Source organism: Rhinoderma darwinii, chromosome 3, assembly GCF_050947455.1.
Source record: "Rhinoderma darwinii isolate aRhiDar2 chromosome 3, aRhiDar2.hap1, whole genome shotgun sequence".
Lineage (NCBI taxonomy): Eukaryota > Metazoa > Chordata > Amphibia > Anura > Rhinodermatidae > Rhinoderma > Rhinoderma darwinii.
In genome coordinates this window covers 265,329,036-265,354,608 of record NC_134689.1, presented here as the reverse complement: position 1 = coordinate 265,354,608, position 25,573 = coordinate 265,329,036, and the positions used below count along the sequence as shown (strand labels likewise).

Here is a 25,573-nt window from a genome sequence, read left to right as displayed (position 1 = left end):
ACGCCACTGTGCAGTAAAAAAAAGCAGAAGGGACCTTGGTTTCTTAATTTTCAGGACAGTGCTAGTCCCCAAGGTTTCCTAGTTATATCTCATACCATTGTAACATGGAAATACCCCTGTAGTCAACATGAACCGTAAGAGAGTCTAAAAAAACCTGCGAAAGAGAGTCAGGAGACGCCAGATAAGATTGGAGTTAAGGGGATACAGGAAAAGAAAGATATGTGTCAAGTCAAGGAAAGAGGGTATATGAAGGTAAAGGGGCTACAACAGAAAATACACTGAGGATTTATCTGCTGCCTGTGGAGTTTGTTGAAAATAATCATTCAAGGAAAATCTGACACTTCCTATTGTTTTCTGATGTGTCTTGTCTCCAGTGTTGTCCATGTGCGGGTTTTAAAGGGAATGTGTCGCTAGAAAAATATATATATTTTTTTTAGTTAAACTGTTAGTCAATAAATGATTACACATTGTTCTAAGTTTTTAGATTTTTTCACAAGTCAGGAAATATTATAAACTACATTCTAATTTATAACATTTCCATGTGCTGGTCACTAGAGGGAGCAATTCCCAAAATAGCAGCATTACAATGTGGTAAAGCAACCTCATTGCTTTATGCTGCAAATTTGGTGCAGACACACACGCTCTAGTGTGCTCACACAATGCCCCCTCCTTTATCCTGGCTAGTGCCAGGAGAAAGGAGGAGGTTGAATGTTCAAACCTCCTACACTGTGTGCCGCCATTTTTTGAGCGAATGCACAGTGTAGGAGGATTAGATACAGTGTAATCACACAGTATAACACGAACATACACATACATAACTTACCTGCTCCTGCCACCACCGCTGCCTTCGCTCCGTCCGCTCCCTCCGCTCCCTCCGCTCCTAGTCCTTGCATCTGAACATATGGACGGAAGCCGCGACCGGAAGTAGTCATCTTACTTACATGAAATTGGCGCCGGATGTCGCTCGGCCGAAGACCTTCCTTTTGTACTGTGTGGGAGCGGCACATGCGCCGTTCCTACACAGACGGCGTACGCTATAGTGAATGGAACGGCTCCCGTTCGCATTCACTATGGGGATGTATGTGATGTATTCCATCTCTGTATGTGTCGTTAATCGACACATACAGAGATGAAAAAATAATGGCAACCCCCATAGAGAAGTAAAAGAAAGAAAAAAGAAAAAAGTAAAACACAAAAACACAAATAAATAAAATTTATTTTAATAACATACTAAAAGCAAAAACATATAAAAAAAATAATTTCCGTGACACCTTCCCTTTAATGCTGCGTACAGGTGACCACATCACTAATCTTAAGTATCACCTCCTGCTCAGTGATCATTCTTCTGCATATCAGTTGTAGACTAATAAACAGCTGAGATTTATGAAGCAGCATGACAGTAGACTGCAACAGTTTCAGAACCAGAAATGAGGTTGATAGTGGAAGATAAAGAAGACAGCTTTTACTAGAGATCAGGTGCATGGGCAGTACAGTCATTTCTCGCACTGAACCACTTTGGATTCACTATTAGTTCTGCACATAAGCAGGCAATAAAATATTATCCTTGACCTCATAGGAGCTGATGTATTAAATATAATAAAGACTGGGACAGCATTTGCAATGGTCATTGCTATTGCTACTGCGGTCCCAGTCTATATTATATGTCACAACTATTTGATAAAATGATTGTTGGGCTTTCAAAAGTTGATCAAATATCATGCGTTTTGCATGGCTTTCTAGCTATAATCTAACCCTTGAAGGTATGGCGTCATTATTAGATGCTAATTAACAGACTCCGGGGGGGATATAGAGATATATCCAAACTGGTATTTTTCAAAGGACCTTTGAAAAATTAGAGGCGGAATCTGATTGGTTGCCATGGGTAACTACTTCACTTTTCTTTTGCACCAATTCTGATATATCTCCTCCACTGTGCCTTTATGAACGTCCACCCCGAACACTGGCCAATAACCCTTATGTTCATTGATTGTCTGTGAATTTACAGTCGGTGGGCAACCCTGTCTCCAACTTCAAGGTATTTAAGATGCAGAGAAGACCTACATTTGGGATCATTGCTCCTGTAAAGTAGTGGATCCAATGTACATTTCTTATAAACTTGTTGCAAACAATGAGATTGATGGGTCATATTGAAGTGAACACAGCATACAAGGCCAGAAGAGAGAGCATTGCTATAAGAATAACATATTTGCTATGTTTTCAATTTACTAAGGCCCAGGAAAAGCCATAGTACATTGACATTATTGTAGTCTGAAACCATTGTAACCTGAGAGAACACTGTACATTGTACAGATGATAGTGGATCCATTAAATCAAACCCAGGATAAATGGGGGGTTCTCATGGGACTATGTGAGATGGCAGAGGGCTAGTTAGGCTGCTTGGGCTGCTTAATAGCACTGGGTAATATTGGGAACTCCAAAGCCCCTTTAGGTTTGATTTTATAGCAGGTAGACTTACCTTACCCTAGTCCTCTAACATGTCCTGTCTAAATACGGATGATATTTATTGTCATAGAGGGTCTTGATAAAGTTTGTGAGTTGAAGAAGAGGTTGATTTTAAGACCTGAGAGGCATATTTATTCTGGCTTAGGTGACTTACCCATAGGCATCCATATTATTCTCTCTTCTGTATTCTAAAGCATATTTAAAAACGTGTATGATGGAGAAATCACAAGGGAGAAATGGATATTTGTAAGCATTATTTTGTTTTCGTAGTAGAGATCTATTCAGAATTAGTGTAAGTATATCGTTTTAGAAAATCCTTACAAGGCACTTATTTATTAACTAAAAACATTTTTAAATGAACTTTCCACTTGCATTCTATGATCAGAAAAGTTTCTCTCAAAAAAAGTCTAAGCCACAATCTCTACTTTAGGCAAGTGATTAAATCCTGCCTATCTGTGTGATATCTTTCAGAAAAATAACACAAAGGAGGGGATAGCTGCGGGGGAAATCCTTTCTAAAGTCAGATCTAAAGAACATATTCCCAGAATTAAATATTAAAGAAGTTAAATATATCCTTCTGCTCAAGCACCAAGGTTTGGTGAGGCTTTCAATAGGATTAACGTTAACATTATGTTGAGCAGATGTCAACTATCTATGCAATGGGAAGTGTTTTACATTTCAATAACAATTTTTTCCTGTTCTGAATCAAGCATCAATATACAATGTATATACCAGATAGATAGATAGATGATAGATAGATAGATGATAGATAGATAGATAGATAGATAGATAGATAGATAGATAGATAGATAGATAGATAGATAGATAGATAGGGCAAAATAAGGTAGAAAGATAGCTGTTATTATTATAACAGATGTCTAGAAAGATAGATATTAGAACAACAGAAGAATATATATATGTAGAAAGATGGATAGATAAATTTGATTTAACAGCTGTCTAGATAAAGAGTTAAGGAGTAGATTAATATATAGGAATCGACAGATAGATCGATTGATAAGTGCTAGATCAATAGATGCACAGATAGATTATATTTAATATATCAAAAGATAGAAGATATCGAGGCACTCACCGACTTTACAACAAATTACATTTATGTCCATCAAAGAAGGCCATTGAAAAACTCCATTCAAATATTTACTGGTTCAACAGTGCCAGCCTTCAACAGTTCTTCCTTCTATTTATATTTAATATATGTAGACTAGATTGCTCTAGATATGTTAGATCAATAAAGGCATTAATGATAGATAGATAGATAGATAGATAGATAGATAGATAGATAGATAGATAGATAGATAGATAGATAGATAGATAGATAGATAGATAGATAGATAGATAGATAGAAAAAAAGAAATCTTACAGACACATATAAATAAACAAATTACTGTTACATTCACATATTTATTTGAAGGATTGTAAGATACTTTATTATTCTAAGCCAGTAACTTTTTATTTCAACATGAAAAAGTCCATATTGTGTCTGAAAGTCTTTCATGTCCAGACTTTTTGCAAATGACCTCTTTCCTGTAGAAAGTGCTTGTTTTTTTGCTGAATGCAAAGATCATTCATTGGAAAGGGATCAATGCTGCTCTTAGACACTAGGAATTAGCCATCCTTTGGTTGACTGGAGGTTAGTTATAATCACATGACCTCCTTTTGCCAGCTTTGTGGGTGGCAAGGCAGTGGTGAACTGAGGAAAGAGAAATAAAGAAGACAAGTTGAAAGGAATGAATAGAGTTCTATTAACCTTTTCAAGAGCCAATAATAAACTGTTGGTATACTTAAACCATGTATATGATTAGCAAAATAAATAGTATAATAGAATGTTTCTACACACTAACAACAAACAAACAAACCCAAGCATCTTTGTTAACTAACAAAAAGTCTTTAAATAATGGATTTCTATTACAAAATAATCCAATGATTTTACGTAATGTTTACGTATTCTGATATTTTCTGATACAGGTGCTTGTCAATATAAATATATATATATATATATATATATATATATATATATATATATATATATATATATGTATGTATGTATGTATATATATGGACATATGTATATGTATATATATATATATATGTATATATATGTCCATATATATATAAATATTTACATGCAGACTGTATCTTATATTCATATATAGTAACAGACACCTGCTCTGCATTTGTGGCTAAGGGGCAGGACTCCATTGAACATTTTGGGAGAGTTAAAAACTGTTGCTGCCCCTTATTGAATCAAGCACTATAGCCTATTCTGGGTGGCACTGCATAGAAGTTGATTCCGTTCTGACAATGTTGTTTAGCTATCATTTGCTATTTTAAATGAATTGGAGCAATCCCCCTTTTTACAACATTTGTTTTCTATTATGGAGAGGTGCAGCAGTTGAGGGCAGACATGTGAAAGTGGCTGTTTGATTCTCTTTTTCATCCTCCTGACCCGGCCTTTGTCCTACCTCACCCTGGGAATGTCACGCCTCAGTACTTCACTTTGAGATGCTCTAGAAAGTGGCTTTGTTATTCCATTTTTTTAGACACACACGAAATTGTTCTCATTCCCCCTGCTGTAAAAGATACTTCAAATTGGGGCTCAGTTCACAAGTGCAATGCAATTTGGCTAAGCTCAACCTTTGTTCTGCTTGTACAAATGACCAAACAGAGTACACATTATACAGTTGATCTACTGCTGCCTTAACACTGAAGTGAGGGGCTGGGAGAGAGCTAATCCCTCCAGTACCAAGGTGGCATTTTCAATGTTGGTACTATTTCCAACCGGGAAAAATGTGGAAATTCGTATTTGATCGTTTTCACAAAGACTCAGCATCCCACTGCTTATAATCCAATATCAATTGGTCCTTTTATATAAAGCTCTTAATTATATAGTTTAATTATCTACCAAATTAACTGTAGAATTAGCTATAAACATTAAAATTACATCTTTGTAAACTTACAGATGCAGCTTAGTATCTAAATGTTTCTATATTTAACTAACTACAGTCCAGTTGAAATTGGTGTGAGCTTAGCAAGGGAATCCACAAATGTAATCTTGACTGTGACTTAGAGCGAATCTAAGACTGAAAGAAAAGTTGACGACATTAAATCATATACAGTAAAGCCAACAGTCTTCACCTACACTCACTTACCAACACTGGTCTGGATATATGAATTCTGAATCACCCCTACTTACATTATTTCTATTTGTCACCTGTATGGCAGGCAAGAAAAGAAGAGCAATGATTTGCTTGTGTGTGCAGTAAAATAGTCATGACCTAGTAAGTAGACTACAAGCCTAGAGTTACGTGTATGGTCCATTGCATCATTGAAGCCTGATTTTGAATTGTGTACTTTGCAGGCTATGTACAGTCAATCTAGGTCAGAGTCTATGATGATATTACTAGTTCTGAATGGGATCCAATATTAGCAAGCGCTACTAAAATAGTATATTTCGGACACATTATTCAGGCTTTACTTTAAGCAAATTATCCAGGTGTAATATGGGGCCAACTGGTCTAAGTATTACTGACAAACATAAACATTTTAATGGTTAAAGGGGTTATCCGGAGACCTAAATCTGCCCATTGTTATTCCTAGAATAGGAATCCAAGTGACTTATCAGTATACTTGTATTTTCAATTCTATGCAGAAACACTGCCCGAAAGCCTGGTCATGTGATGCAAGAAGCACTGTAGTTTCCTTCTACATGATGACGGGCCGACACAGCCCCACGTGACTTCTGACCCTTTTCCTATTGCTGGTTTTGCCGCATACTCAATCAGGTGACCTAGAGGTGCTAGCAATGAGACTGCTGCTCTCTTAAGCCAGCCCCCTCCTTAGTCCCGGCCATATGCACAGCCTATCAGAGGCAAGGAATGAGCTGGGAATAGGCTGCAGTCAGGTAAGAAAAGCATGATGGGATATGTAGTATATCAGCGCAAGCTGTATCACTAAGTCCCAGAAGTAGAGGAGCGTTTGTGCCGCGATATCGCGGGTAAGTTAATGGCACTAAATTATTTTCTTTTAGGAAATTATATAGTACCATAAGGGAAATTATATACATGTGTGTTGTTTTTTGGGCTGTCGTACAACCCCTTTAACTATAGTTGGTTTTGCCCATAAGTTCGTGTTAAACAATCCTTTGAGGGAATTCATTATCAGATTTATCCATAATAAAAAAGCCACAAATTTTGTTGCACACTTGTTTTGTGCAAAAATGTGCTAATTTTTTTTAACTTCTACTCTGTGCCACACACTTTTTAAAAGGAGGCATGGCTTAGCAATGATAAATTTATTATAATTTATGCCAGAAACACATAGCTGGTGTAGATTTTACTTTCTGGCACATGCACCTCAAGAGCTATGCCTAATTGATTAAGCGGTGTGCACCTCTTAATGAATTACACAAACAGAAAAAATGGGACATAAAGATCATCAAAACCACAAAAAAGGCCATACTCACTAGGTAGGTGGGTGGGTGAAAACCCGTTCCCATCAGGACGCAGACGGGTCAAAGAATGCTGCAGAAGGAGTGTGCATTAAGTAGTGATAGCCGCTCCCACTAGTCTTGAGGGGAGTGGCGGACTAAGTGCTCAAAGGTGTGCGATAAATGAGTGTCAGTGTAGTGCTAGGGTGTGAATGGATGGTAAAAAATAAATATGTATGTATGAAAGTGTGTAATAATGTAAAAAAATAAATAAATAAATAAATGTGATAAATAGGGGTCAGTGCTGTGAATAGTACATGGGGTGTCAGTACTATGTGTAATACGTGGAGGGATAATGTGCTGGTCGTCAGGCATGGCGTATCTTGCCGAATAACAGCCTATTTGTAACGCCGCTAGTGTTAGCTAAAGCGGGCTGCTCTGCATTCCAAACCAAACGCCAGCACATCATGCCCTCCCAGCATATAAGACCCGGCTGCGTCCTGAAAAAAAGTGTAGTATACGTAGTAAGAAATATCCATGAAACATGGGGTATTAGTTGTTATTTTGGCCAAAATACGCAAAGCTCGCAACCCAACGTCAAGGGTCCCCAGTGCCTTGCGAGTCCCTAACCAGAACTTTTCGTTCCTAATTTAAAAACACAAACAGAAAAAATGGGACATAAAGATCATCAAAACCACAAAAAAGGCCATACTCACTAGGTAGGTGGGTGGGTGAAAACCCGTTCCCATCAGGACGCAGACGGGTCAAAGAATGCTGCAGAAGGAGTGTGCATTAAGTAGTGATAGCCCCTCCCACTAGTCTTGAGGGGAGTGGCGGACTAAGTGCTCAAAGGTGTGCGATAAATGAGTGTCAGTGTAGTGCTAGGGTGTGAATGGATGGTAAAAAATAAATATGTATGTATGAAAGTGTGTAATAATGTAAAAAAATAAATAAATAAATAAATGTGATAAATAGGGGTCAGTGCTGTGAATAGTACATGGGGTGTCAGTACTATGTGTAATACGTGGAGGGATAATGTGCTGGTCGTCAGGCATGGCGTATCTTGCCGAATAACAGCCTATTTGTAACGCCGCTAGTGTTAGCTAAAGCGGGCTGCTCTGCATTCCAAACCAAACGCCAGCACATCATGCCCTCCCAGCATATAAGACCCGGCTGCGTCCTGAAAAAAAGTGTAGTATACGTAGTAAGAAATATCCATGAAACATGGGGTATTAGTTGTTATTTTGGCCAAAATACGCAAAGCTCGCAACCCAACGTCAAGGGTCCCCAGTGCCTTGCGAGTCCCTAACCAGAACTTTTCGTTCCTAATTTAAAAACACAAACAGAAAAAATGGGACATAAAGATCATCAAAACCACAAAAAAGGCCATACTCACTAGGTAGGTGGGTGGGTGAAAACCCGTTCCCATCAGGACGCAGACGGGTCAAAGAATGCTGCAGAAGGAGTGTGCATTAAGTAGTGATAGCCCCTCCCACTAGTCTTGAGGGGAGTGGCGGACTAAGTGCTCAAAGGTGTGCGATAAATGAGTGTCAGTGTAGTGCTAGGGTGTGAATGGATGGTAAAAAATAAATATGTATGTATGAAAGTGTGTAATAATGTAAAAAAATAAATAAATAAATAAATGTGATAAATAGGGGTCAGTGCTGTGAATAGTACATGGGGTGTCAGTACTATGTGTAATACGTGGAGGGATAATGTGCTGGTCGTCAGGCATGGCGTATCTTGCCGAATAACAGCCTATTTGTAACGCCGCTAGTGTTAGCTAAAGCGGGCTGCTCTGCATTCCAAACCAAACGCCAGCACATCATGCCCTCCCAGCATATAAGACCCGGCTGCGTCCTGAAAAAAAGTGTAGTATACGTAGTAAGAAATATCCATGAAACATGGGGTATTAGTTGTTATTTTGGCCAAAATACGCAAAGCTCGCAACCCAACGTCAAGGGTCCCCAGTGCCTTGCGAGTCCCTAACCAGAACTTTTCGTTCCTAATTTAAAAACACAAACAGAAAAAATGGGACATAAAGATCATCAAAACCACAAAAAAGGCCATACTCACTAGGTAGGTGGGTGGGTGAAAACCCGTTCCCATCAGGACGCAGACGGGTCAAAGAATGCTGCAGAAGGAGTGTGCATTAAGTAGTGATAGCCCCTCCCACTAGTCTTGAGGGGAGTGGCGGACTAAGTGCTCAAAGGTGTGCGATAAATGAGTGTCAGTGTAGTGCTAGGGTGTGAATGGATGGTAAAAAATAAATATGTATGTATGAAAGTGTGTAATAATGTAAAAAAATAAATAAATAAATAAATGTGATAAATAGGGGTCAGTGCTGTGAATAGTACATGGGGTGTCAGTACTATGTGTAATACGTGGAGGGATAATGTGCTGCAGCATTCTTTGACCCGTCTGCGTCCTGATGGGAACGGGTTTTCACCCACCCACCTACCTAGTGAGTATGGCCTTTTTTGTGGTTTTGAACACCTCTTAATGAATTAGGCACATTTTATTCTAACGTTTATACGCCAGTCCTAATACATTTACCCCTTAGTACTTAGGTAGACATTGAAAGTACATTTGTTAGGAAAAGTATATTTTATTGGAATGAAATATAGACAATACTTCTTTTTGGGGGTTAGTCTAAATTCAGTGTAATGTAGTAAGAAAAGACAAATATTCTATAACTTCGAATTTATTGTTATAAACAAAGACTAATCTTAGTATTTAATAGCTGATAATATATCTCAAAAGAGGGAAAAGAGCGCTTCATAGAGCAATATATTCTGCTCACCTATACGTGTTGCATTTAGAGTACAACACCTTAGATCGCTTTGTATGTTTGAAGCTGCTGTGCTGGAGGCGTGCCTTCAGAAAGGCTTTGATATGTCAGAGGTAGGTATAGACTTTCTCTATTATAGTGTATAGGTTCAATAAACATGTTTCAAAACTTGACCAGTCCTATCCTCTGAAAATATACACAAATCTTGTGTTTATTTTCTAAGGAAGGGACTTAAAGACTATCTAAACCTTTAAAAGGGATTTTTTTTTTAAAATAAAAAGGTCAATCAGTGTGATTGGTGCAACTTTATAATTAGTGTTTATTAAAAATTCAATGAAGAACGGCTCAAATTACGTTGCAAAGAAGTGTCCTGCACTTCTTTGCCGAGGCAGTCATTTTACGCGTCGTCGTTTGACAGCTGTCAAACGACAACGCGTAAATTACAGGTCGTCTGCACAGTATGTCGGCAAACCCATTCAAATGAATGGGCAGATGTTTGCCGACGTATTGTAGCCCTATTTTCAGATGTAAAACGAGGCATAATACGCCTCGTTTACGTCTGAAAATAGGTCGTGTGAACCCAGCCTTCGAGATTAAACTCATTTTATGTTCACCGTGGCAGGAAATATTTTGTAATTTCTCCAAAACATCTAAAGTGAAAAATGAGGCAACTTTGCTTAATAAATTCCTATAATTGTGTATCTACAGTCTCTAGCCAGACCTATGTGTCCCCATGGTAACAGACTACACTCTGTAGAGCCTGATCCTGCTGCCATAATTCTCTTCTATCTGTCCCTTACTTCTTGCTTACTGACCAACTTTATGTTACTAAGGACAAATGGCAGGGGCTATGTCTGCAGAATCAGACTACACTTAGTTTATTTGAAGCCTGTCAACATGGAGATGTAGAGATCTGCAAAGGAGCTGTAGACACAAAATGTTTTGGCCTTTATGATATGGCAATTTTTTTGTTTTTTTCATCCCAGCCTTCCTAGAGCCAGAACTTTTTGGCAATATCCTGATCACTTATCTAATTGACTGTGATACTTCAGTATTTCAGTGTATTATTGCCTGCCAGCTTGCATCCTATTAGGCCCTACCTCAGGTTATTAGGTTATCTCCAATCTCGTCATATAACAGTGTCTATCAGACACTGCCAGACTCCCGTGGAGTCACATAACACACATGTACACCATTTTGCGGGGATTACTTCCCATTAATTAAGTACATAAGCGTCAAATCACAGGAAAGGGTAAATCGAGACCATTTGCAAAGTTGCTTTCATTTTGCATTCTAGAACATACATTACATATAAAGGGGTTTTCCAGTCCCTAAAAATAAATGTCCTATCCTCAGGATAGGCCGTCAATAGCTGATCGGTAGGGGTCTGACTCCCCGAACCCCCGCCGATCAGCTATTTTCGTACGAGTGCTGCTTCCCTTTAATTTCTACTTGCTCATTGTGAATCGTCGACACAGATGTAGCGGCGATTCACAGTATTGCAGCCTTCTCTCATTAACTTCAATCGGAGAAAGCTGCAATACTGTGAATCACCGCTACATGTGTGTCGACGATTCACAGTACGCAAGTAGAAATAGAGGGGAAGCAGCACTCATACGAGCGCTGCACCCCCTTCAAAACAGCTGATCGGTGGGGGTCCCGAAAGTTGGACCCCGGCCGATGAGCTATTGATGGCCTGTCCTGAGAATAGGTCATCAGTTTTTAGGGACTGGAAAACCCCTTTAATTAATAAAAAAGGTTAATCACCAATATTACCAATTAATAAGTAAATCTAATTTAATTGTGAAATTTACACAATTTGCCTGATCTATACTGATCTGATTTCCACTTTTACTACACCAAATATTTGTACTTCTCCTTTCCTCAAATGATCACCAAGTCTAGCTTTGACATAGAATAGAATTTTGGAATAGTTAGCATCGTCATTGCCTTACTAACCTTGTTATAATCCTTTATTGATATAGACATTATATATCATATATCTCTTTAGATTTACTTTTTCACATGAGTTTCTGTCCAAGTAAAATAAAATTTCACCACAAGAGCAACACAAAGTTCTAATTTCCTAGGAATACAATAAACTGGTGCTATGTTTTTGAAGGAAGCCTTTATGTAGAAACATACAAACTCCTTAAAGATGGTGCTTTGATAGGATGTCCTCAGCACTGTGGTGTAGTATTGCACTATAGTGTAAAGCAGCATTGTAGCCTTGGGTTTAAATGGACAAGGCCAACATTTGAATGCAGTTTGTATATTCTCCACAGGTTCACATGGGCTTCCTCTGAGAATTCCATTTTACTTCAACACTTCAATTGAGAAAGTGTTTGCTCCCTTCCATATATTCATAGCACCAGATTTATGTCATACGGAATGGTTTGTGATCCTTATCAAAATTGAATATTACACAACCAGGACCAGGAGTAAACACATAGCTTAGTATTTGATTTCTTAATGCATTTATTTAAGGAACAACCAAATGGTTCTTATGCATTCCATAAGTCCCATGTCTACAGCCTTGTTGAATCCTTACCGCACCATATATTAAATATAACTGTGATCCCTCCCCCAAATATACATACAAAAATGATTGGGTGCTGTGTTGCCCTATTTGCATATATATGTCTTGCTTTTCTTTGGTATCTCTCGTACACTCTAATGCTGGGTTCACACGACCTATTTTCAGACGTAAACGAGGCGTATTATGCCTCGTTTTACGTCTGAAAATAGAGCTGCAATACGTCGGCAAACATCTGCCCATTAATTTGAATGGGTTTGCCGACGTATTGTGCAGACGACCTGTAATTTACGCGTCGTCGTTTGACAGCTGTCAAACGACGACGCGTAAATTGACTGGCTCAGCAAAGAAGTGCAGGGCACTTCTTTGCAACGTAATTTGAACTGTTCTTCATTGAACTCAATGAAGAGCAGCTCAAGATATACGAGCGTCACAGACGCCTCGTATATTACGAGGAGGAGCATTTACGGCTGAAACGAGGCAGCTGTTTTCTTCTGAAAACAGTCTGTCATTTCAGCCGTAAATGCCTGCTATCGTGTGAACATACCCTTAATCTGTTGAAGATTGGAGGAAAAAATTCAACAAAATAAAGAAGTATATAAAAAAAATATATATATTACTGGAAGGAAAGCAGTCACCAGAGTTTGAATAAGCGCACTCGTTAAAATCAAAGGAAAATATGAGAAACAACTCCAAGCTATGGTGACTGCTAAATGAAGAAGACTGTAGGCAGTGGTGGATCTTCCCAGTAGTGGCCGACCTCCCAAAACGATCCCAACCACACAGCAAAAACTTGTTCAGGGCGTTACACGACAAATAGAATATACAACGATCTGCAAGCCTCTCTAGTGTTAGCTAAGGACAATGTTCGTACAGTAACTCCACAATAGAAAAGACAACAACTGCAAATAGTTTTTAAGTTTAAAAATTATTTTCTTACATGGTCAATATAGGGCATTGAGAGCTTAGTTTTCAAATAAATGCAAAAATTATTCAAAAGCTATTATGTGTTTACTCAGGTTCTCTTGCCTGATATGGCAAATATGCAATAATAGGAACATCTAGAAGGTGTATATATATTTTCACTGGACATATTTTATTAGCCTTATTAGGAAATTAGTGTATGTCATATAAGGAGGGTTTATATGTTTATATTTTGTGACTCGCAGGGATCATTGTTGATTAATATTTTTTCTGCACCAAATTGCAGAGATTGTTAGTATTAAGTTATTATAAGATAACCACTGTGCCATATGAGGTATACACAGTACATATTCAATACAGGTTTGTCACATAACTGTAAAAATGAAAAGTATCAGCTCACCTATGCTTGAGAGTGGAGTTTGGTTCAGGCATGTATAAGGCAGGTGCACGAAACGTAGGCACTGGGCCGGGCCAAGTCAGATGCAGTCCAGACCAAAAAAAAAAAAGTGTAGTTCCAGCAGCCAAGGGAAATTTTAAAAAGAAAAACCTTTTATTTAGAAAACAATGTTAAAAACATGAACGTGTCAGAACGGGGGTCGAAACCGCTTACGCGTTTTAGACTGAATAAAACTAGTCTTATTCATAGCTTATTTTTAACATTTCCCTTGGCTGCTGGAACTACAATTTTTTTGGTCATATAACTGTTGGTTGATGTGGTGGTATTCTATACTTTAATTTAGCAAGATAAATTGGCACTCTGACCTCCTGCACTGGAGATCCCTTTTACTTGTTTAATATAAATTATTTGTCTCTGCCTGACCAGATGGCAGTCTTCATGCTTCTGGTAGCTAACTGAACCAGGTAGGCAGAAATATTTAGGTCACGTGTCTCTACTCATCCACTTAATACAGTAGATTTTACCGACCACCGATAGATTCTATGGGGGATGTTTCAGATATTTTAGGCTACTATTTTCCTATATGTCTATTAGTTGGAAGTCATGGTGTGCTCTGTCATTATAACTAGCCATGTAATTGCACTAAAACCTGCTAGCATGATTACTTTGCACATTAAATGTTAGGACTCATTAAGAATATTTAATCTCTGGTGCCGCTTGTGGTGTTGCTTTAAGTAAGTTAATGTTTTAACTTCTGCTCCTTAGGTACATTTGCATTATTAGTATTATTGTAGTAGCTCAGTGTAACTTATACAAAGGTACCAGCAGGTGGCAACAAAGAACCTTATATTTTCCTTGATTGTTTTATTGCCTATTCTAGGGCAAGTGTAATATGTAAATACATTTCACATGTAAATTCATTTTACACACAAATCACAGTTGACAAAAATAGCTCTCCCTGCCTGAACCTTTGATTTTTTTTTTATTCTGACACAAGTAGACAAAAGATATGAAAATTAATACTGAATTGTGTTATGTTATAGCTCTTATTCTATAGTTTTCTTTATAGTTTATACATAGGCACACATTTAATAACCATGTTTAGATAAAGATTAATTGGCTAGTGCTGTAATTTAAAAACAAAATGGTACTTTATAAATGTAGGATAGCTAAATTCCTCTGGAAAACGGCCAAAAATTAGTGGTGGATTAAATATAGGCGGTTTAGGCAGCCACATGAAGGCCTGAGGCTCACGCGTGGGTCATAGCAGTACACACAGCCCTCTGCCACAACCGTGCATTTTTTTAATTTTATTTTTAATTAGCTGTTATCCATTGGATTAATCCAAGACATAAAGGCCATAACACATAGCCTCCTCACTGCTGGGTTCCTCTTGTTCTCCAGTTGCCACTGCACTGGATGCTGATGCAATCGTGTCAGGAAGTACGGTGGTGTGTACGATGTCCTGACGCTAGCGTCATCTAGAGCGGAATAGGAGCCCAGGAGCAAGGAGGGTTAGTTTATGAAGGAGTCTGTTCTGGGGTCTGAATATTTTTTCTTATCTAGTTCTTCATACTGCATGCCTTTTTGTAAACAACATGCACATGTCAACTTTTTGTCAAGTTATATTGTAAATTACTCTCTATGGGGGAGAATGAAGCTTGGTACGTGGAGAGAAAATAAAAATCTAAAAATGACCTAAGATCACATTTTTATTTATAGTTGTATAGAATTCCTTTACATCAGCTTTTATATATGTTTCATTTTTGTAATGTACTACAGGTTTTAGGGCATGGCCTGTGGGCCAATGGATAGAGAAGACCCACAGATCATTGGTCATAGCTGCCCTATGAGTCCAGCGTATTCATAAGTGGAGCGCTCCTCCCGCCTCTCCTCACCTTTCTTGGTGATTAATACATCGGACTCATAACAAATGAGTCCGGTGAATTCTTTTAACGCTTCTTTTAGCTAAACGGCACAATATTTTCTTAAATATGGCAGCATAGTTTGATGACACATCTGCTTCAAAGCTGCAGGGCCTGAAAAGTGATCGCTCCTCAAATAGATTTAATTTACTTAAATCAAGTATATTATTGATATAACAGTTTATAAAGTGCCCATGACCTTTAACGCCGAGAGGGCCAGACCACTCCTGCAGTATGTACTTATTTTTCCAAATGTACACAGATTGTAAATCATTTCCAGTCAACTCCATCTTTTCTAGAATTTTAATACTACATTACAGCTTTCAGTGTCGGGTTGGCTGGGGTTTATAGTTCCACAAGAACTTTTTGCTATCCTCTGATCTGGAATATGTTCATGTCATGCTCTATGTTATTATTTAATATGTAAGATTGTTGTACCAATATGTAGGATTAATACATTTCTTTTATCAACAATAAGTAGTAACTATGTATCTAAAAACCACAGAAAATGATGTTTACATGAAAAAACTGTGGGAGCAACACACATTATTCTTAATAGTGGCAACAATATTAATTACATATACAAGTGCAGAAGAGCTGCATACTTGGGAAGGTACAGGGTCATCTTTTTACTTTGTGTTGATAAATAATATTACAATACATTTCATTGTCAATAAGTGTTTCCTTAAATATTAAAATATGACATATGTGGGTTAATATGCAACATGCTATAGCACACAACAATGTTTACAGAATACAATAACAGGAACATATACAAAATACAAGAAATAAAAATGTTGTTCATTTTAAATGTACAAAGTCACAGACATTAATCAAACAAACAGTATATTTCACTATGATAAACTACATTATATTAAAAAATAGTACATATTATATACAAATCATGTTAATGTATTCCACTAGAAAGAATTCTCTCACGATAAACATAATATTTCTATACATAGTTACATTTCTGTCCATTCTTAGAAAAATACTACAATAATACATTTTTGCTATTTTACCTAAAATCTACTATATTTACATGACAAGTGCATTTTCAGAAATTGACAGTATGGAAAAATCATTGGTCATTGATGGAACATAGAGATTATTCTAAACAGCAAAGCCCCATTTAAAGGAAAGATAAGTAGCTTCTCACAGCAATGTGGTATATTTGTTAAATAGTGTTCTGCAACAAAGGGTTTGGTCCATGCTCTTAGTTCCCATAGGCAGTGAAATCACTTCGGTAAACTCAAAAACCTTCAAGTACAACAAAAGAAACCAGTCCCCAAACCCAATTCTATCAGCTCCCTTTTCAGTATCAATAAGTAAACAGAGGGAGCACAAGTAAGTTCATCAAATATAATCTAGGACTTAACTGGAAATGCATGGGGGATACTTTCAAGTTGAGAAATCTGGTTTGGATCTGTGTATTGTTTGAAGCCTAGGAGACCCTAAGAAGCTGCTTAACATCTCCCTATTTCTATATTGCAAATATTAACATGTGTTTGAAAAGGAGGGCTAGTCTATTTTAGCTTTAGCTGGAGTTAAAGGATAGATCCTGGGCTCACAATATGCTCACACCTGCATTGAAAAGATACAGGATGAAAACCAATATTGTGTTAGCCACTTTTATGCCCCTCTCCCTTGGTCATCTGAACAGGCTGCATGCTACTGAAACGAATTGTGGATTTATTGAAGGGAAATTAGCATAAATTATTACCAAACCTGTAAACGTGTGGGGTCCTGCTTTTGGGGAAAACAGGAGTCTATTGCAGTCCTTTCAAGCAGAAAGCTGAGCTTTACACATCGTGATGGAAAGACTGAATAGCTTTGGTTTGAAGAAGATTCCCATTTGCTTTGCACATTGATATAATTGACTTATGTGTATTTTATTCCATTTTCCCAACAACAGTTGGATCTCCTCATTCAAATGAGTCTCTAGAAAGACTTTTTTTTTATTTGTGTTGCATTTCTTAACAAAGAGATACATTCACATTTAAAAGACACCCGGTACACACATTTCACATCCTATTCATTCCATTATTAAGAAAAGAGTTGCACTGCAATGTGATTCCCAATGCATACCAAGGCGTATATAATTAAAATAATTAAATTAAAAGCTCAGTATATAGTTATTTATTAAATAATATATATTTTTTAATAGATAACACATTCTACCACAACAATATTATGTCTTCTTCTGGACAACAGACTTATACATTACATTTACACAACTATATGTAATTATTGTATATTATATAACAATAAGACTTTTAAAAAAATATTAATGATTGTATGTCAATAATATCAATACCCAGTAATTTCATAAACTTATATCTGCTATAGTCATAAAGGCAAATTGTCACATTCCCACAAGTAAAACTATTTAAAATTGACAGGGAATTTACCTCCATGTATATATATATATATATATATATATATATATATATATATATATATATATATATATATATATATATATATATATATATATATATATATATATATATATATATAATAAAGTGCAAATACAAAATATTATTAATTATTGGTTAAACATATTTAAAATAAATATTAAAGCACATTTTAAAACATACAAAAATAAATAAGTACAATTTCCATTTTTTCACGTATAAATTAATATTAAAAAAATTAATAATAATAAATAAATATTTTTGTTTTAAAAGAATTAAATCATAGACCAAAAAACAACAATTGAATGTGGAGAAAAGTCAATAAGTAATTATCTTAAATATTGTAGTATTATCAACAATATAAATAAATTAAAACATTCAATTAAACAATCCCAGATGAAAAGTGATTGTAATTCTATGGTGAGTTAATTTATTTTAATCCTTTATTCTAATGATCTCCTTTTATCCATATACATGATCATTTCTATGTATGCAATGTAGTAACCCATTTCTACCGGAGACTTAGCATTGCAGTTCAGTATTCTTCCCCGGAATATTATGAGTTAATACCATAAAAAGTAATTATTATTATTTTTAAAAATATAGGCTATGCTTTCTGTAAATGAATTATTTTTTTTAACTGAATTTAGAAGGTCATATTGTGTTAGTGCTCAAGTGCTTTTGTTAATATTGGGAAACGTGATTCTGCATTTCAAGTAACTAATCTGAATCACAGCAGCTATTTCAATATTAATGAAATTGTTTAATCTCCTAAATTCATCGTGTTTAAGTAACGATTTGGTGATTTATTGGTCAGCAAGGAAAACTGTCATTAATGTTTTGCTTGTCCCAACATATCTTTTGTTGAGCTACATCTAATTGTACAAAGCCCTCTGGGCTTAAAGACACCATATTTGAAATATAATTTACAGCCATAAAAAAAGCCTCTAAAATGTTGCAAAGGAAAAGAAAAAAAAAATTAAGATGTTAAATAACACATTCATTTAAACTAAGAGCAACATTCCTGCTTCTAAGTAACCGGTGAGGTAACAGACCATTATCGATAACAATATAGTGCTAATGTTTATTCCAATGCCAATATTTTATGTACAACTCGATCTTGAAAACTTCTCAATGAGTAGAAAGACGCCAAGAAAAAGCTCAGGAACTTCAACCATATACTGTTTGCATATTTTCCAGCAAATCGGTAATGATTCAATAAAACACTATGTTTACTGATATATACAAAATAATAATAATTCTCAATGTTATGCTTTTGAATTGACATAATTTATGTGATATCTATGTCAATGTTGGACATGTAAAACATTTTCCTGTTTCATTTTTTATATATAATAGGCTTTTATAGAACTTTTTTCTATAAGATAATTTATCCGTTAAGAAAACAATATGTATAAAAGATCTAATAATTGTGTTTAGAGTGTGTTATGCTTTACTGTTATATTTTCTGAATTAGACAACAAAAATTCTTATTGGACGCACTTTACAATATTTTACTTTAATTATATTTTAGACAATTTCTTTATATTTAGGACTTTAGTCAACAATTTGTTCTTTAAAACTTTAATAATTCCATGTTTTTTTTATCGCTAGGAAGTAATTCTTCTGCCAAATCTGCTCAAAAATATGGAAGCAATATTATGTATTTAGAATAGAAATAAGCACTTCTGTATTTCTTTGCAAAATGATGGAGATTTAGTTGTTTTATTTTATTTTCTTGCCATGTACTGCATTTTTCCACATATATATTTTCAGATAAAAATACTAGGTCATACATTTCGAGCATGCTTTTGTATACATTTTGGATTATCTTTAAATGTAAGACATTTGCCCTATCTCTTTATAGAATAGCAAAACATAAATTCAAGAACTGAGTTGTCATTTTGCACTCTGTGATATTACATGTTTAAAGCATCTTGATTGGGAAAGGAAAGTGATTGTAATGTGTTATCTATGGGTTTACATAGGACTGCAGATAAACCTACCCCCTTATCTTTACTAAGAAAATATTTAGGAAAAATGAACAATGTAGTGTTAATTAAGACACATTTATGCCATAATCTATATGTTATTTTATCATGTTTATTATTAATAATATCCATGTTATTTATATATTTGTATTGTATGTACATTATTGTATATATTTCATATACATTATTATTAATATTAGCTAACAGCCATTATTGCAATTTCTCATATTGTTTCCTAGGGAGAAGGGACAAATAATCTCCAACTAAAATTCCTCAAGGCGGTCACAGACTAAACTATTTTCTTTACAGTAATCCAACTATTAAAATCCAACTATTTTTTTTATCATACTTGATTTTCAATTTTGTCTTATGTATTTGGAGGTTATTATTGATATTATATTTTGAGGCACATATTATTCATTAACTCAGGGTAATCAATTAAAAATTGTTTGTGTCATGGTTAAAAAATATTTCTTTTTTTGGGACAAATGTTAGTTTGTTCTTAGACAATCTTAACAATATTAGATCCTTTATCTATTTTAAACAAACTTGTTATGTGCATGGGAAGTTTTAGAACAAGCAACTACTTTCAACAGGAATAGCCAGAATTACAAGATACGTGTGATTAATATCATGGTAATCACCCATTCCATCTCCGAGAACCAGCAGATTCACACAGTGTCACACTGTAAGGAGAGGGAGGGTTTGATGAGGCAAGCAGCGTAGATGAAACAGAGACAATGATGAATTCTTCCTAAACATATGTACGAGCGTACACATATACACACACTGTATTTATTGTTACATTTCTTATTTGAAATCTCATCTTCCTGTTTTGTCATTGTTTTGAAGATCTATATGTGTATATATATATATATATATATATATATATATATATATATATATATATATAATAAATAAATATATGTATATAATAAATAGATAAATATATATATATATATATATATATATATATACATATATATATATATATATATATAGTATACAGTCAGTGAATGCTTTTCTTTTTGAATGTTTCCCATCTCATACAAAACTATCAATTATACTGGGTAACTAGACTAACTCTTGCTTATGCATTTGTGATGTCATTAACATGCCTGTTGTTGTTTAGTTGTAACGTGCTTCTTAAAGCCCCCACATCTGGCTGCTTAGCAGCTGTTTAGTGTACAATGTTGTTATGAGCTTGAATGATTAGGGATTATCAGTGGCATCCCTTGGGATTTAGAATGGGATTGCAGCGGAATCAAATGAATTGCTTTTAGACCCCTCGGAGAGCACCTTTTTCTGATGTTTTATAACTAGTTAGCTAATGTTACTTATATTAAATATTACTGTAATAATAAAATTGGGCATTGTTCTTTATTCACTAGCTACTCATTTCATATTAACATGCTTCTGCTATATATCAAACTCAAAATACATTCATTTGGGATAATACACACTTGTTGAAGTTCAACATAACATTTGAATTACTTAGTTAAAAGCAAAGTCATATAAGATCAGTCTAGCAAACACAAACGTAAATCTACTGACAAGCATTTCAAAAAGTTTATTTATCCAAAGTTATACATTGCTACATGATTGTTCAATAATATTCATAATCCAAATGACACGGTTAAATATTATACAAAGAAAAAAGACAAAGATGAATGGAAAGTTTGCAATATTTTTTGGCACTTTCATTATTAAGAAAAGCACAGCACAAAATGCACACTAGCGTAATAATATCAATAACAACATAATATGTTATTAATGCTTCTAACTTCCTCCGAATGTATATCTATACATTATCTATAAAAACACAAACAAAACATCTAAAATGTAAAATAAAGTAAAACTCAGTGAATTAGTTTAGTTGGCCTAAGAACAAGTGCCCTCCCCCTCTTGTTAAAAAGTAAAAGCGCTGCCTTAAGTTAGCTAACAATACAAATCAGATAACAATATAGAACAAACAGAATACCACAGCCAAGCAATTTCCATGTCAAACATCCCACTGCTCAGTAGCTCCATTTGTAAGTGTGAATTGCAGACTAAGCTCCCTGCAATGCACACAGGAAGGTTTGTGCATACCTTCACACACACTGTTACTGGGTACCATCACACTTCAATTCCGGTTGCTGAGCCTTTTCACCCCTTGCCTTGTCTTCAAATGGAAATGATTTCTATTGGCCCAAGGTGTCCATGTAAATAGGTGTAAATGAAACCAGATTATTCCTTTCTCTCCCCCATGCCCCCTCCTCTCTACTCTCCCTCTCCTCTGCTCTCTCCCTCCTCCTCCTCCCAAGGCGATTGTCATATGATAGCAAAGAAGTGGCACATTAATGAAGCGCCTCTACAGGGGTCTTTTCTGTTCATGTCACCACATAAAACTATCAGATGGTTTGAGGAAGGACATGGACACAACTACTTAGCTTATCTCCCACCCAGCAAATGAGAAATACTTTACCCGCTCCCATTCAACTGCAGTTCAGAAAAGGAGCTTATTCCTGATGCTAAGGAGAGGATCAGAGTTTATCCAAGAAGGGTCCAGACTGGCTAGGAATTGAATTAAGATCTGAAATATTAGAAAGTGCTAGTTCTTGTGGATTTTGCTTTTGGACAGGAACAAACCGCTTTGTTGCTACATTCCAGATGCAGAGTGTCAACTTGTAACAAGAAAGTTGAAGGTATGATGCTGTGTTTTTTATTTTCTCTATTCTTTATAATGTATAGCAAAGTGATGTAAAGACTACTTAAACTAAAGCTTATGTTAGAATACATGCAGGTTTAATACTGATTAATAACTATAGTTGTTTCAGTCTTGTTTATGATAATGGTTTACATATATAGTTGTTATATTATCTAAAAAGCTGACTTGGTCACCTCTCCAATTATATATAGATTACCTGTGAGCATATCGAAGATGCCTCGACCAGGAAGAAACACATACAGTGATCAAAAGCCCCCTTACTCATATATCTCATTGACGGCCATGGCTATCCAAAGCTCCCAGGAGAAGATGCTGCCCCTGAGTGAAATCTACAAATTCATCATGGACAGATTTCCTTACTACAGAGAGAATACTCAAAGATGGCAGAACTCTCTGAGACATAACTTGTCCTTCAATGACTGTTTCATCAAGATCCCAAGGAGACCAGATCAGCCTGGCAAGGGGAGTTTCTGGGCACTTCATCCAAGTTGTGGTGATATGTTTGAAAATGGTAGTTTCCTACGGCGTAGGAAGAGGTTCAAGGTAATGAAATCGGACCATCTTGCCCCTACTAAGCCATCAGATGCAGCACAGTACCTGCAGCAACAAGCAAAGCTTAGGCTTAGTGCTTTGGCTGCCTCTGGCACCCATTTGCCACAGATGTCAACATATAACTTGGGGGTCTCACAAACATCCAGTTTTAAACATCCCTTTGCTATTGAGAATATAATTGCCAGAGAATATAAAATGCCAGGAGGACTTGCCTTTTCCACAATGCCACCAATGTCAGCTGCCTACCCTCTTCACAACCAATTGACTACAGTTGGAAGCTCCATTGGCACTGGTTGGCCCCATATGTACAGTTCCAGCATGATAGACACTACCTCACCTATATCAATGGCTAACAGTGATTACAGTATGAGTGCTTATGGAGTTCCCATCAAGCCACTCTGCCATGGAGGACAGACTTTGCCTGCTATCCCAGTTCCTATCAAAGCTACACCAGCAGCTATGCCAACACTTCCAGCACTCCCAACACATATCCCAGCTATTTTGTCGAACTCTTCTCCATCATTGAGCCCAACATCTCCTCAAACAGCAACCAGCCAAAGTAGCCCTGCAACGCCTAGTGAAACTCTCACCAGCCCACCCATTGCCCTACTTTCTGTGGCTGTGCATTAACCTGTGGGACTGTGCAGTTCAAAACATTTCTCCAAAGTTTACTCACTTTACTTTTTTCCTCTCAAAGGAAAAGACTCATTCCAGCGAGGAGGTTAAACATTGTATGTGAGCTTTGTTAGTTGTTCATCCAATGTGATATTTTGTATTCTTGTTCATGATTTCACACACTTGAAAATGTTTTTCTGCATAGCAATGCCATTCTTAAAGACACTTTTGCACATCTTGTATTCAATGTATTTCAAAATTGAAGGGCAGGCATTTTCAGGTAAAAGATTTAAAGAGCACATTTCAATTTTATTAAAAAAACAACAACAAAAAAACAACAGGAAAAGCATCCCATATCCAATGGTTAGAGTATGCCTAAAATTTTAGCAATCTGCATTGCAGTATTATCCAGACTCCTTTTTTAAAAAAAAAGATGCCGTGAATGGTTGTTTTGGCCAAATTTAACATCTTGACATAGTTTGCTTACATTTGCTACGTATAAACCCATACATGTATGTGCACAGCGATCAAATAATGCAAAATCGTTTCAGCCATAACACTAACATTGAAAATGAGCATAATATATTTAACAGTGAAAAATAAATGTTTACACTTATACTGCCCTAATGTACATATCGAACTTAGAAAGCAAACCATTCACTGTACTTGTTGGCTGTCAATTGTGAGTATTGATCTCAAGGCACTGAAAAATGATCAGTCGATATCTCTGAATTAAAAATTGCTTATATATATTTATTTTTGAGGGTAGGGGTCATAACCCTTGTTATGTTAAAAACACAGTTTCTTTGGGGCCGCCCTCCCAAAAGTCCAGAGAAGTATTGTAAATGTTTGTGAATATGAATGAATATAAAATGTGTTTAATGCACTTTTATTTGACCCACTTTTAGTTTTAATTTAGGCAATTTTTTTTTACAAATATTTTTTAAAATATACAAAAATATACTGTTGCTGTATGGTGAATTTAAGTTAATTACAAATGACCCTACTGTCATCTGAGCTGTAAAGAAATGACCACTCAGTCTCCTTGTTGTACAGAAGGCATGGCATTTGCTTATTGATGTTATTATTCACAGCATGTGTGTATGTCAGACTACAAAAATAAGTGTCACCGTTAAATTATGAACCTAGTCGTCCAAATAATATTTTCTCATTAAAATGTTAATTCAAATCGATGGTCTGTCTTTTTGTATTCATTTTTATAGTATTAAGTTGAATCATGTTATTTTGCTTATATATAGGTGTGAGTGAGTATGTGCCGATGTGTGTGTTTAGGAGTGTAATCTTATGTGAGTATTTTTACCCAGTTTATATTTAGTGATGAGTGGCCACAATTTGTAGACTTCATCAGTTGAATTGAATCAAACATAGATTGAACTTGAATATTTGCATATTAAATAACTCTAGGGACAATTTAACAGGACATTGAATGCAGCATATTTTACTACTATTTAACAGGTGTGTGATAACACACTATGTCATGGACTATTTTATGACTAGGAAACTCTACTGGATAGATTAAAGGGTCAAAATGAAGCTGATAAAATTGGGACATGTACAGAATATTATTTGAATATAAATTGTATACATTTATCGATAACAATTCCAAATGAATGTAAAATACTTTATTTGGTTAATATAATATAACAACGAAAAAAAACAGACAGATTAATATAAACTCCAGACTGAAAAGAATATATATGTGTAATAATGATGAAGCAGAAGGCTGACAAATATCCAATTTCAGTAAACGGAACATAGAACACAGTTACATGGCTTTCTAATGCCGA

The 25,573-nt window shown here is 35.8% G+C and overlaps 1 protein-coding gene across 2 annotated transcripts in view; it reads left to right on the top strand.

Moving 5' to 3' along the window:
* Window positions 1-24,958, top strand: part of FOXB1 (forkhead box B1) — a 133,195-nt gene extending 108,237 nt beyond the window's left edge. Inside the window, exons 1-2 of one of the 2 annotated variants that reach the window (XM_075855193.1) lie at window positions 22,220-22,575; window positions 22,790-24,958. In XM_075855193.1, the coding sequence (XP_075711308.1) occupies window positions 22,812-23,780 (969 nt within the window). In that variant the 5' untranslated portion in view covers window positions 22,220-22,575; window positions 22,790-22,811 and the 3' untranslated portion in view covers window positions 23,781-24,958. Of the gene's footprint in view, window positions 1-22,219; window positions 22,576-22,789 lie in introns of those variants that run through there. The other variant, XM_075855194.1, reaches the window with a different exon arrangement.
* The last annotated feature ends 615 nt before the right edge of the window (window positions 24,959-25,573 follow it).